At 47.2% G+C, this 14,515-nt stretch overlaps 1 protein-coding gene across 2 annotated transcripts in view; it reads left to right on the forward strand.

Moving 5' to 3' along the window:
- KCNH1 (potassium voltage-gated channel subfamily H member 1) overlaps positions 1–14,515 on the forward strand; it is a 351,315-nt gene that overhangs the window by 249,374 nt on the left and 87,426 nt on the right. For both annotated transcript variants that reach the window (XM_044387791.3, XM_026509088.4), the window contains exon 9: positions 29–281. In XM_044387791.3, coding sequence (XP_044243726.1) covers positions 29–281 — 253 coding nt within the window. The remainder of the gene's footprint in view (positions 1–28; positions 282–14,515) is intronic.

Genomic DNA, 14,515 nt, shown 5'->3' on the forward strand with positions numbered 1-14,515 from the left:
GATGCTGTTTCTTCCTCTGCCCGGCCAGGTTCTGCAGATCTGCCCCAAGGACATGAGAGCCGACATCTGCGTGCACCTGAACCGCAAGGTGTTCAAGGAGCACCCAGCTTTCCGCTTGGCCAGCGATGGCTGCCTGAGGGCACTGGCCATGGAGTTTCAGACAGTGCACTGCGCCCCGGGGGACCTCATCTACCACGCAGGAGAGAGTGTTGACAGCCTCTGCTTTGTGGTCTCCGGCTCCCTGGAGGTGATCCAGGATGATGAGGTGGTGGCTATCCTAGGTAGGTGTGTTACCTTTGCTGGACGTACCCCTCCAGGGCCCAGGGTTGGCTGAGCCACTGGGCAGCTCCTTGCCCCTGTGGCCTTCAGCCAGGGGGAGAGTGCTTCTCGGGGCAAGGCCAAACGCTCGCCTCCATCCAACACACAAATATTTGAGTGCCTGTGTTGTGCCAGTCGCTGTCTTAGGCACTTGGGGGTATTTCAGTGACAAAAATGAGTTTTGTCCTCAAGGGGCTCCCAGGCTACTGGGAGGGAGGAGCAAATAAGCAGACACTTGCATACAGTGGAAGAAGTATCTAATTCAGTATTCAAGTGTCTGGAAGAAGCGATACTCAAGCTGAAACTTACAGACTGGAGGAGTGAAGGGACAAGGGAATGTCCTCAGCAGAGGGGAAAGCATGTGTGAAATCCCCGCAGAGAGGGAGCACGATGCATTTGTAGAATTGCAGTGCGTCCCCTTGGCATGGCCGGAGCAACAAAGCAAGAAGGGCCACAGGGAGAGATGGGTTGGGCGGGAGCTGCATGCTGGGCAGATCACGGCAGGCTCGGGGAGCCGTGTTAAGGGACTTGGCCTTTATTTCTGGGGCCAGTGGAGGGTGTAAAGCAGGAGAGAGGCTCAGTCGGATTTGAACTTTAGAAAGATGACTATAGTTGCTGCTTGGGGAGTGACTGCAGGGGATGGCTGGGGCAGGGAGAGGAGGTTGGGGACATGTTGTCCAGGGACGGGTGCATGATGCCCCACACTGACACCGTGATGGGCAGATGGAGGGAAGCAAATGGAGTTGACGCACTTAAGAAGTCGGGTCAACAGATGGTCAATTTGCTGGGGCTGGGGGGTGGGGGGTGGGGGGTGGGGAGAGGGAAGAGTCAACGAGGGCTGCAGGATTTCTCACTTTGATAACAAGGAAGCCGGTGTGCCACACACTGAACTAGGGGATATGGGGGGGAGCAGGGTCATGGGGGGACATGTTGGTATTTTGGCATTTTCAGCATCAGCAGCCTTGAGAGATTCATCTGATTGTTTGAGGTTGCTACAGCACAGCTTTTTGCTGGGGCCATGTCTACCTCTCTGAAAGGACAAGCCATCGTGGTCATCTAGTCAGTGCCAGGCATTTTACATACATATTCTCATTTAAGCCTTACAGTAACCCTATGGAGTGATTTTATTTTCCCCGTTTTGCAGATGAGACCGTGAAAGCTCAGAGAGGTTCGGGAACTTTCCCAAGGCCTCACAATGGATGAGGTCCATGGAGCCAGCATCCTGGAGTCCCTCTGAGTCCAAAACCTCTACTCTGATCCGTTTTGCAATACTACAATCCTAATGGTAGCTTATGTAGTTTTCTGGCCCATTAAATTGCCAGGCATTGCTAGACATCGTGGACATATTTTATCCTTTATGTATGATTTCTTACGAAACTGAAGTAGGGAGAGGTTAAGTTATATGGAAGTTAGAAGTGAGATTCAAATTAAGTAGCTAAGCATACATAGTATTTCTATATATGAAGTCCAAACTTTGTTCCTGCTTGACTTTGGAGTGGATGCTTCGTGGCCTTTCTGTTGCTCCCCTGGCCCCAAGCCAGCTTGCCCTCTTGATTACATTCTGCTCAGGTTAACCCAAGGATGATTTATATTCCTTCAGCATGAGCTGGCAGATGGTCAGAGGGAGCCTGGGATAGAGACTGGCTGCGGGGTGGAGGCTGAAGCTGTTTTTTGCTAAAATAAGGGTGTGGATTCCTGCTCTCCATTGAACTCTGCAGACAGGGTCTGCCGTCCTCCTCCACAGAGATCTGAGACTGGACTGTGTATAGGAACAGCACGCATGAGGGGGACAGCCATTGCTTTGGGATGGCAGCGGAAAGGCCATTTATCCCTTCCTTTAATACTCATCAGTGTCCTTGATAAAGGGGACTTTCCATTGGTAATCGCTATGGGGATATCCACCGGGCTAAGAAGTAACCAGCAACTAGTGAGGTCTTCTTTGAGTCGGAATTAGAATTGAATTTGACTTGATCCTTTGGTTAAGGGCATCTTTCACTCATCCCTGCCCTTTTTTTTTTTTTTAAGATTTTATTTATTTATTTATTTATTTATTTATTTATTTATTTATTTGTCAGAGAGAGAGAGACAGCACAAGCAGGGGGAGCATCAGGCAGAGGGAGAAGCAGACTCCCCTCTGAGCAGGGAGCCCGATGCGGAACTCGATCCCAGGACCCTGGGATCATGACCTGAGCTGAAAGCAGATGCTTAACTGACTGAGCCACCCAGGCATCCTAGCCCATCCCCCTTATTGATAACTCACCAAATGCCTTTCCAAGGACTCTGTGCTGGTGACCGGCCCCATCCCCCTCACATACGCATACACCGGGCGTTCTTAGTGACCCACCTCGCACAGCTGCATGTTGGGAGTTGGGTTGGACAGTGAAGCCTGGAGAAAGGACAGAGCTGCAGAAGGCTTAAGAAGGGCAAAGGACTGCTTCCCGGCGGGGTCTCATCTCTCCTCAGCCTGGGCTTCTTGTAGGGAAGCTGACCAGGGCTTGATCCACTGTTGATTTACTTGGTCACCTGACTGCTTCTCCAAATCCGGCCCTCTGTCTGCAGTCCCTGCACATTCTGCCTGCTCAGTTAGCGATGCGGACAGGACCTCTGGAATAGCTCAGCAGCTTCCGGTTCAGGGTGGTTGTTGCCCTCAAGCTGTCCCGACTAGAAAAAGCATCTTCATTGTGTCCCCAGGAGCCAGATTAGGTCCAAAAAGTAGGTCCAGGCTTGACATCCTAAGGAGCCTGTACCATTTCAAGAGGCTCTTATTCTATAAAAGGACGTGAAACAAGTCCTTTGACCTAACTTGACCTCTGGGCCAAGACACGTAAGATTCCCAGCTATTTGCTCCCTGGAAATTTAAGTTCAGAGTTTTGTTGTTATTGCTTCTTCCTAAATAGAATTATCTTTTGCTCAATTTCCTGAAATCAGTTGTTCGTGCAAAGGGGGTTCAGGTGACAAATGGTTGTTAAAATTAGATCTCTGTTGCCTTTTGATGCATTTCAGTTCAATCCAACCAAAATTTATTGAACACCTGCTACTCACCAGGTGCTGTCATAGAATTGGGATTATCAGTGGACCACATATTAGACCCTGCTTCCAGGAGCTTCTACAAGTGCAGGAGACTGACATTATGAAAAAGCAACAGTCACACTGGTTGATGAAGTGTTACCCCTTCTAGAGGGTCACTGGACAAGTAATGTTTGAGCAGGTCCTATATCAAGTGCTCCAATGGGGAAAAAAAATAGCCAGGGAATCTTTAGTTATTACAAAACGGGAGGCTTTAGAATAAAAAAATCATCTGTCTCATTCGGTTGTCTCTACTGTCTTGTTATCAGTTCGCTCATTTACATTCTGCTAATTTGTTTCTTCCTCCCAGTTCTAATATTCTGTTTAATTTTAGCACAAGAATGAGAAAAAGAGTCTGTATTCATAACTGAGTGTGTTTAATAAGTGTTAAAAATAGAACACTTTCTTTTTTTTTTTTTTTTTTAAGATTTTATTTATTTATTTGACAGAGATACAGACAGCCAGCGAGAGAGGGAACACAAGCAGGGGGAGTGGGAGAGGAAGAAGCAGGCTCCCAGCGGAGGAGACTGATGTGGGGCCCGATCCCATAACGCCGGGATCACGCCCTGAGCCGAAGGCAGACGCCTAACCGCTGTGCCACCCAGGCGCCCCAAAAATAGAACACTTTCTAAAAAAGTTTCCTAGGAGAGTGTTTGTCAAACTTTCTTGACTCGACTAACCATAGGAAATGGTAGATTGTCTCGTGAATGACTAAACACGTGCGCACAGAGTTACATGTGAAGCTCAGTGCTTACTCTTGCCACATGCGATGCACCCTCATTTCTATTAGATTCCATTCTCTTTCGTTTAAATAGACATTGACGTCATGACTCACTAAATTGCTTTCTTGACTGAAGCGAAGCCTGCAGTTTAAAAACGTGGTTCCACCAGCATCAACGATACCTCTCTTGGGCTGAAAGCCTTGCTGTCCCCTGACGGCAGACACTACGCCTGGATCATCTCTTACGATCTCCTTTTCCTCTGATGTTCTCCACCTTACGATGGAGAGGACACCTTCCCAATCTCCTTTTGGAATTCTCTTAGAAATCACTTGTGTCTTCTCAAACTTAGCTTCTCGGTTCTTTGAAGTAAATTCAAGGCTTTAGGATGTGCATTTTATTCATTATATTTTTAAAGGAATTTTCTTCCAGTTTTTCATAGCTATCAGAATAAAAAGGCATAAGTGCCCATTTTGCCCCCACCCAAGTGGAGAAGATGCCACCACACCTGCAAGCAAGTTGTTATCTGAGTTCTGTGACACTTGACCAAAGTAGAGGAGTCACGAACTTTCCTCAGGGCTCTGTTTGAGTGTGGTCCGTCTCCCTGTGTTTCCATCTCACACATGCAGTATTTAGATGATCTTGTTTCCCTGTGATTTAGTGTCCCTGTAGTAACTTCTATGGTTTTGCATTTTAGTACTTAATTTGTATGTTAACCGTGGATCATGTTGCGTCCTTTCTTTTTGCTTTGCTGTGTTGTGTTTTTCTCATTCCCTTGGGCAAGCCAGAGTCTTTTTGGCCAGACTGTACTGAGGGGTGGAAAGAGCCCTGGGCCCAGAGCTGGAGACTTGACCATAGCCCCGGCTCTGCATGAACTCCCTGCAAGAGTGCCCCCACTAACTGACAAACTCTCCGGGTCTCCTGTGCTTCTCCTAAGCCCATCACACGGTGTCCGTTGTATGTTTACTCATCTGTCCCTCCTGTGAGCTGAGATCCTCTGATTTCCTATCTCCAGCTTGGTCCAGCATATGGAAGGCACCAGGGGGTTTGCGGAATTGAATTGAATTGAATTGAATTGAATTGAATTGAATTGGAGTTGAATTGAGCTAAAAGGGAGAGACTGGGCTGGGAAGGGCCCCCGTGGTCCAGAATAAGGATCTAGACTTTATCTTGCAGGGATGAGGAGCTCAGGGAGAGTTTCAAACATGAGTGGCATGAAGATTTGGGTGCCACAAACATAGAGGCGTGGAGGCTAGCTAGGAGTCTTGGATGAGAAATGATGAGAGCCTACATATGGTGGTGGAAGGGAGCTGTGGGAACGATCTGAAGCCCAGAGACATTAGGGGAGGGAGAAGCTCTAGGCTGTGGGGTTGAGGGAAGGGAATAGTTTCTGGCAGCTCGTGGACAGGCAATAGGGCCAGAAGAGGATGAAAGATGAGGGTTTATTCTACTGAGTTTGCAGTGTCTTTTTGGAACAGATCTAAGCATGGCTCTCAACTAGTGGAAACTCTTCTTGACTTGTGGATGGGCCAGAGCCTGCCAATGAAAGCAAGCAGCCGTGGGAAAGATTGACAGGCAGGCCCTGGCTCATCACACACCCTGGATTAACTTACTACTTGTGATTCTATCACTATTGAACTAGGGTTTATGTGTAGCTTCTCCTTGCATGTACATGTAAAGTTGTAAATACCGGTTCACCGATGAAATCTTTCTTTTTTTTTTAGTGAACATCCCCTTCTCATGGTTCCTAATTTGGAAGACACTCTTATCTTCACTTAGCTTCTTTGTGTCCATTGACCTTGGTTGGATATTAATGTGGCATTTATTTACTTAGCAACTATCCCAGTGTGACAGGGTGTTAGTCTCTGCAAGGGTGGGTGGTGTAGAGAAAATCCTTGTCTTGGATGAATGTTCTATTCCATTTGGGGAGACAAATGCATGATTAGTGACGATAAGTGACACAGGTACTTCTTTTGCTAGACTTCTTGGCATGAACAAGGACATACTCATGGAGGGGGCAGGAGGTGACTGGATTTGGAAGGACCAGTAGGAGTGTTTGGTAGGCTGACTGTTGAAGTGGGAAGAGCAGCATAAGTCCACAGAGTGAGTAAGAGGTGGGACTCTGTGTAGGTATATTCAGCGACCCATGTGAGTAGAGTAGAATGAGAAGACTTTCCATGTGGCCAGTGGTTCTCAACTTCAGTGAACGTAAGACTCAGCTGGAACACTTATTCACAATGCAGATTCCCAGGTCCCTCCCCGGCTCAAGGATGGAGTCTGCGAATCTGCATCGTCAACAAGCCCTCCCCTCCCCTGGGTGGTTCCCCAGCATGTGCTTAGAGGACTATACCTTGAGAAACATTGCTTTAGGCAGTTACTCCTTGATGTTTTTGGTAGGATGGGGTGAGATGATGATGTTGTAGGAAGTGTAAGGCCCATGCTAGGGCATCTTTTATTACATTAGCCTAAAGCATATGAAGCTGCCAATTTTCAACTATTTCTGACCTGCCGAAATGGTAGAATGACCATCTCGTGATCTGTATTCACGGGGAGGAGTGTCTAGCCTAGGATGGTGGCTCTGTGAAGGTGAGTCAGGATTGACATATGAAGGGGGCATTCTAGATGGAAAGAATAGTGTGAGCTGAGGCCTGGGGAGGGAGAGTGTGTTGTGTAACCCCAGCGCTTGAGCTAGAGCTGAGATCCCCAAGGGGCAGCAGTGGGGCACGGGGCCAGAGAGGCAGGTCAGAGCTCGTCTGTGAACATTTCTAAATGTCAGCATGAGGAGTTGGCAGTGGGGAATCACTGAAGGTGGTGGGTAAAATATGACACCATTAGAGCTCTGACTTGTAAAGATTAATGAAGTAGACACAGAGCGGGAAGGGAGGGCAGTGGGTGGCTCTGGCGTACGGTAGAGATGAGCGATGGTAAGGTATGGGCAGTAGAAACTGAGACAGAAGTAGGATTGCCAGATCAAATACAGCACAGCCAGTTAAACTTGGGTTTCATATTAATGAGTAATTTTTGGCTTGAATATTTCCCAAACATGGAATGGAATATACCTCTGCTAAAAAATTATCCATTTATCTAAAATTCAGATTTAACAGGGTGTCTTGTATTTTTATTTGCTAAATCTGGCAACTTTCGATGGGAGGGACATGTTGATGAGACGTTCTGGAAGGAGAGTCTGAAAGGTTGTATAGAATAGGATGTGGGGAGTAACCAGAGGGAGTTGAGGGAGGTGATTCTGACATTCCAGTGGGTGGGGGGAGACGGAGGCACTGGAACAGACAAGGCTAAGTCAGGAGGAAGACACAGTGAGACAGAAAGGTGAGGAACTTGGCTTTGACTTGTTGCATTTAAAGACCAGTGGGGGGGGGGGGCACCTGGGTGGCACAGCGGTTAAGCATCTGCCTTTGGCTCAGGGCGTGATCCTGGCGTTATGGGATCGAGCCCCACATCAGGCTCCTCTGCTGTGAGCCTGCTTCTTCCTCTCCCACTCCCCCTGCTTGTGTTCCCTCTCTCGCTGGCTGTCTCTATCTCTGTCGAATAAATATGGGGCGCCTGGGTGGCACAGCGGTTAAGCATCTGCCTTAGGCTCAGGGCGTGATCCCGGCATTCTGGGATCGAGCCCCACATCAGGCTCTTCCGCTATGAGCCTGCTTCTTCCTCTCCCACTCCCCCTGCTTGTGTTCCCTCTCTCACTGGCTGTCTCTATCTCTGTCGAATAAATAAATAAAATCTTTAAAAAAAAAAAAAAGAATAAATAAATAAAATCTTTAAAAAAATAAAATAAAATAAACTACCAGTGGGGTATCTGAGTGGAGTCCTCCAAAAGGTAAGTCTGGAACTGGGAAAAGAAGCCAGGGCTCAAGACAGAGATTTAGAATTCAGAGGAAGGAATAGCAAATAGGAAAAAGAAACCAACAAATAAGACAGGTGCAGAGAGAACACAGGGGGTCACATTTATTTTCTGAAATGACCAAGTATTTCAGAGCATTTTAAAAGAAATGGGAGTGTAGCCATACAAAACGCTCCTGAAGAATTTTAAATGGGATAGAAACTCTTATGATAAGTAAAGTAAGTAAAATATAAACTTTTTAAAAGATTTATTTATTTATTTATTTATTTGACAGAGAGACAGCCAGTGAGAGAGGGAACACTAGCAGGGGGAGTGGGAGAGGAAGACGCAGTCTCCCAGTGGAGGAGGGAGGCCAATGTGGGGCTCAGTCCCAGGACCCTGGGATCACGCCCTGGGCCAAAGGCAGACACTTAACGACTGAGCCACCCACGCACCCCAGTACAATATAATTTTTAAATGCAATATGATCTCAGTTATATGGGGGGAACACATTTGTAGATAAAAGCCCACAAACATCTCTACCCACATGTCGTAGTTGATGTCTTTAGTCTGTGGGGCTATAGGAGATTTTTGTTTTCCTTTTTCACATATATATATATATTTATCTTTCAAGTCTTCTTTAAAAGATCATACGCTCCTTTCAAAATTAGGAAAAAAAATTTTTAATTGAAAGTGCATCTTGAGAAAGTCAGCATTGTTCCTTATGTTCTTTCGGTTCTTAGGATACCATTTGAAAGAATAACGTTTTTTTCAGAAAGAAGTCTCAACTGCATTTCTTCTGTTATTTACCAGGCCAGTCAGAAAAAAAAAAAAAAAAGCTGACATTTACTTAGTGGGTACTACCCAAGCCTCCCTCAAGGGAGGATGGGATGGCTGGGCGGTGACGACAGAGCGGCTATCGAATAGGATTTTAAAAAGAGCAACAACTGCATGTAAAACGCTCATTATTGTCGAGACGGAGGAGCCCTTCACAGAGCTGCTTCCCGAGACGCTTGTGCGCTGGAGGGGCTGAGGGAGAGGTCCCCCGCTTCCTGCGCGACCGTCTTCTGGAGTGCCCTGCCCCACATGGCCCCGGGAGAGTGTGACCGCCAGGCACCATGTAATAACGTCGCTTGCTCATGCTCAACCCAAGGGGAGGAGGCTGTGTTTAAGTGTCTCTCTAAACACTCCAACCAAGCGTTAACATTCATATAGCTGCCCCATCAACCGAAGCAGTTACATTAAATTCACACTCCCAGGGAGAAGCTAGCCTATGAATAATCTAGAACTTCAGAAATGCAAAGCATTTGTGTCAGGTAATGCACGTGGTACTTGATTGAGGCAGGGTCGGGGGGGGACCAAGTTCTGCTTCCTAATTCTGTTTTTATTTAAGCAATTAAAAAAATTGGTTTGCCGTCTCTGAAGACACTGAAGACACTTTGTAGTTAGCAGAGTCAATAGACCTTTCTAAAAGAAATTCTTAGAACCTTAGTGCCCAGACAGAGGGGAATGGTTAAATAAAAAATTATGGTAAATCAAGGCAGCTGTTAGGATGACGATATAAAAAGTTTTATCCGCATGCGAAATGTTTTAAATATAATGTTAAGTGGCGAAAAAAAGCAGAGCATATAGCTCTATGTGCTATTACCTCAACTACTCCAAAAGGCACATGAGAGCCGAGGAAAGACGGAAAGCGTTCCAAACTGTTCATCAGAGTTTTCTCGGTGGTGGCCGGCAGAGCCAATATATTCTATTTCTCAGTGTGGAATCTTTTATAGACAGAAATGGAAAAAAATCAAGTCAACTTGCAATCTTTATCTGTAGTGATCTTGGAAATTACCACCTGCCTTCAGTGAGAGATTTGTGATCTGTTTACTTAGCAGAGATACACTGGGCTAATTTAATTTTCTCTAATTGCAGTTGCGAAGAGAAGGAGAGTGTCTTGATGTTTCCAAGCCATTGCTTTAATGTAACCATTACCGAGTGAGCCCTCATTCACACAGAGATGCCGTGTAGGCTCCACAGGACGGCTGGTGACCCACATTTGGGTGAAATTTTAATTCCTTTAAGGAGAATATTTGTATGATAGGGTAATTTCTAACATTCGTTATCTTTACATCTAATTTTTAAATCCATCTATAAATTTTCAGCTTAGCATTCGGCTGGATCAGAGTGAATTGCAGGACTGTTTCTGAACAGGTCGACAAATTCCTTCTTGGGCCAAGCTACCTGAGGACACATGGGTTCTTGCCTTCGGGCTGGAGACCAATCCTCTCCTCAAAGCCTCCATCCTGAGACATTCTAAGTCTTTCATATCCTGGCCCATTCTAGAGTGTTCCACTCAGACCCATCTTTTCATTGATGTGTTGATTTATTCATTCCATAAATATGCCAGGTGTAGTCTGGGGATTGAAGATACAATGGCGAATCAGACAGACACACCTAGGATAGAGCTAATAGTCTCATCAGGGAGACAGATAAGCAAATACACAGTTTTACAATATAGTATGCCAAGAGTAATAGGAGTAAGAACAGGATGCTGAGGAAGCTTATAAGACAGGTATCTAATCCAGCCCGGCCAAGAGAAATCAAGGAAGGCTTCCAGGCAAAGTTGGTATCTGAGCTGATTATTTGCATGATGAACTGAATTCCACTGGACGCAGCAGTGGTGGTGGGGTTTGGAATAGAGGATTAAAGAGAAAGTGTTCCAGGGAGAGGGGACAACATTTTCAACCACTTCTTTTTTTTTTTTAAGATTTATTTATTTACTTTAGAGAGAGAGAGTGCACGTGTGGGGGAGAGGCAGAGGCAGAGGGGGAGAGAGAGCATCTCAAGCAGACGCCCCACTGAGCACAAAGCCCAACTCAGAGCTCAATCTCACGACCCTGAGACCATGACCTGAGCATAAACCTAGAGTCGGGCACTTAACCGACTGAGCCACCCAATTCCCACCCCCCCTCCAGCATCTTCAAAGAGCATAAAGCAGAAGAGTGATATTTGTGTTTAGAAAGGTCATCCTTGGGGCGCCTGGGTGGCGCAGTCATTAGACGTCTGCCTTCGGCTCAGGGCGTGATCCCAGGGACCTGGGATCGAGCCCCACATCAGGCTCCTCCACTGGGAGCCTGCTTCTTCCTCTCGTGCTCCCCCTGCTTGTGTTCCCTATCTCGCTGGCTCTCTCTCTCTGTGTCAAATAAATAAATAAAATCTTAAAAAAAAAAAAAAAGAAAGGTCATCCTGGATGCTGTGAAGAGAATGGGTAGCAGGCAGGAAGACCAACGAGGACGATGTTGAGATATAAGCATGGCTTGAACTGACTTAACGTCAGTAGAAATGGAGAAAAGTAGACAAATTTATGAGATACTTGATGGATAAAATGATCAGAGCTTGGTCTTTCGTTAGGTATGGAGATGAGCAAAATGGTGGAGCCTGGAATGACTCAGACAACTTTCACCGGGACAGGGGACGCTGGCCAGTGCATAGGCTGACCTGGAATCAGTTCCATTTTGGGATTTGTGGGTTTGAGCTAAATGAAAGTGGCCAGTGTGAGATTCTAGACTCAGAAGAGAGACCTAGGCTGGAGGCATAAACATGGGCACCATCGGGATCCAGGTGGCAACTGAAGCTGAGAGGATGAGAAAAACCCAAAGAGAGAAGGGAGGGCAAGAAACGGTAAGGTCTAGAGCAGAGCCCCGAGGAATGCCGTTTATAGGGGCCAGGTGGAGGGGCTGGAGATGGACCGCCAACAAAGAAGAGTGGGCTACCACGGAAGACAGGGAGAGAGGGAAGGAACGTTTTCAACTGATACAGAACCAAATTTCACTGACTAGGAGACGCTCTGGATTATTAGACATGCCTATATTTAATGGCCCGCTAAGACATTATGCTGCCAGTTAAATGGTGATAGATGGCTGATTGTAATCTGATTTCAGAGATAAAAAAAACCCAAACCACTCGACAACTTAAGTATATATTAGAATCAAAGAGCTAGAATAAGTTGAGGACTAAAATACATCTTTCAGATTGATTAGGAACAGAGCTATTACTGACTATGGTGAGAGTAGTGCTAGTGGGCTCTGGGGGGTAGAAGCAAGGTTAGAGTAGCTTGAGAAATGGGGAGAGGTGGCCGTTAGTTCCAGGGTGCTTGATAAATGGCAAAGATCTTCCAGAGTTCTGACCAAGAGATAAATAAGTAAGAGAGGTACCTGTCAAAATATCACCTTTTTTTTTTTCTGATTAAGCTAATATTGAAGAATCTGCTTTGTATCTGCGTCCAAGAAGCCCTCCCCACATGGAGCCCCAGAATTAGGCCTGCCCTGATGGTGCTGCCCAGCACCTACCCCTGTGAGGGGCTGCCGGGCAGATCTTACACGTGGAGGGCCGGAGAGGACACACTGCCCGCAGGCAGGCAGACCCTGAAGGGAGCAGCGGGCTGGCCTGCACACGTGCAGATTCTGCTTTCAAACTCCTCACTCGGACGAGGGCCACCGAGAGGCCAAGAGTGTGATGCAACCGGCACTGCCTTTCAGCAGGGAACATGGGCAAGTGGGGGTAACCTCCCCTACACCGTAAGAGTGTAGAGATGCTATCAATAGCATCAGCAGGAAATTGAGCCATAAAAGAAAGGAAAACAGTGCAGACCAGCTAACCTCCTTTCCTTCTGGCTGTTCAGAAAAATTACCCATCTCTTCCGTGTGTCTCAATTCTCTTGCCTCGCCGTAGAAGGCCAGATCCATTCTCGGTTTTCTCTGTGAAATCCCCATAGTCCTGCCCAAGACAACCTCCGATGTATCCTGATATTATGTTTTTGTTTTGTACTTCCATGTTACACATATAGGGGTTTGTCTCCTCACTGTGTAAGCCCCTTGAACATAGAAACAATATCTTTTCTGTATTGTATCCCTCCTCACCGCGGGAACGCTGCCTGGTCCGTGAGAGGTAGAGCCAAACTGTTGAACTGCATGGAATTGTGTGCCCAGACACGGTGAGATGTAACGCCCGGTGTAATAGCTGTCCAGGAGGGAGTCAGGGGCAGTTCCCATCAGAGCTGGCATGTGACATTACAGTTCCTGTGTGGGTTTCATTGAGCAGGTAGATGGCAGACCCACGCCAGTGTCCCATGTCTAATGCGGAGATGGTTTGCTGAAGAGCATACAAATCACTCTCCTTTGTATTAACTTTGAAAGAAGGCAAATATTTGACCATCTCTGAGCTCTCCTACAAAACCTGAAATGCGACCAAACCTCTCTGGAAGGAGCTGCCCCTCTGAGAAGTGGGGTGACATGCTGCCTCTGCTAGGAGCCCAGGCCTCCTGAACATCTCTAGGCCCCACTTTCTTTGCTGGCAAAAGAAATCCAGTAACGTGTTGGCTCAGCACCCAGCACCACAGCACAATCAGATAAGCCCTGGCCCGTAAAGCTAAGGCTTTATTCCTCGTAGTATATTTTCACAGCTTGGACAGGAAGCACATTGATGAGGTCTCCTCTCGGTCTGCCTGTATTGGATGGACCTTCTCCCTTCTCTAAACTGTAGCAGATAAAGCAGAGGTCACAGACTGCCAGCAGCCTTTATTTTTTCAGTAAGAGCAAAAAAAAAGGGGGGGGGGTGGGCTTTGTAGCTTCAGGACAGCTAAAAGAAAGCAAAATTTACAAGGTGTCCAAACCTTGCTCATCTACTCTTCCCCGTAGTCTCAGACGACCTAAGGGAAGCAACCATAGATGCACGTTTGAGGGTTAAGGATTCCAAATTAAGCTGGAAAGCCAGGACTTCATCATCTTTGGGGTAAGGTACATGGTGGGGTCCTGCGGCAGCGTCCCCAGCCAGTGTCTGGCCTGGAACACAGGAAGCCCTCAGCAGATCCTGTCCCCCCCCGCACCGCAGCCCTCAGTCAGGGCTGGTCTGGGAAGTGGGTGGGTATCACCACGGTCTTTCGCTGATGTCCTTGGAGCTTTTGCTCTGAAAGTGCTGCCAGAGCTCCATCATCACATGACTGCCCGGTCCTTCAGGTGCGTGGAAGCCCGCACATTTCCCTGCAGCAGGAGGGGAAAGCAGGCGTGTAGATACCTTCCGCACAGAGCCAAACCCATCGTACTGCCCCACCGGACCATGGACTCCAGAATTGGCTAGGATATGGGTTTAGCTACTCCAACAGAAACCCAAAGTAATAGGAGCTTAGACAAGACAGAAACATGTTTTTCTCTCATGTAGGAGTCGATATAAGAGGGCTGATATGTCCACTTCATGCTGTTAGGTGCCCTGCTTGCTTCTTGCCTCTTGCTTCTTCCTAACTAGGTTGTCACCCTGGCCTCCTGGTCCAAGAGAGCTCACATCCTTATTCCAGCCAGGGGGAGGGGAAGAGAGGGGAAGGGCAGAGCAAGGACCCTAGAAATTGCACACATCCCTTCTGCAACCCTTGCCTTAGCCAGACCTTGGAGAGATGGCCACAGCTAGGTGCGATGCCGTCTTTATTCTGGTCATCTTTGTGCCCAGCTGCAAGTCATAGGCTCCATTACCAGAAGAGGAGAGAACACGTGGATTCCTGGGCCATAGCTTAAGGTCAACACTGTCTCTGATTTAT

Source organism: Ursus arctos, unplaced genomic scaffold (genome assembly GCF_023065955.2).
Source record: "Ursus arctos isolate Adak ecotype North America unplaced genomic scaffold, UrsArc2.0 scaffold_2, whole genome shotgun sequence".
Lineage (NCBI taxonomy): Eukaryota > Metazoa > Chordata > Mammalia > Carnivora > Ursidae > Ursus > Ursus arctos.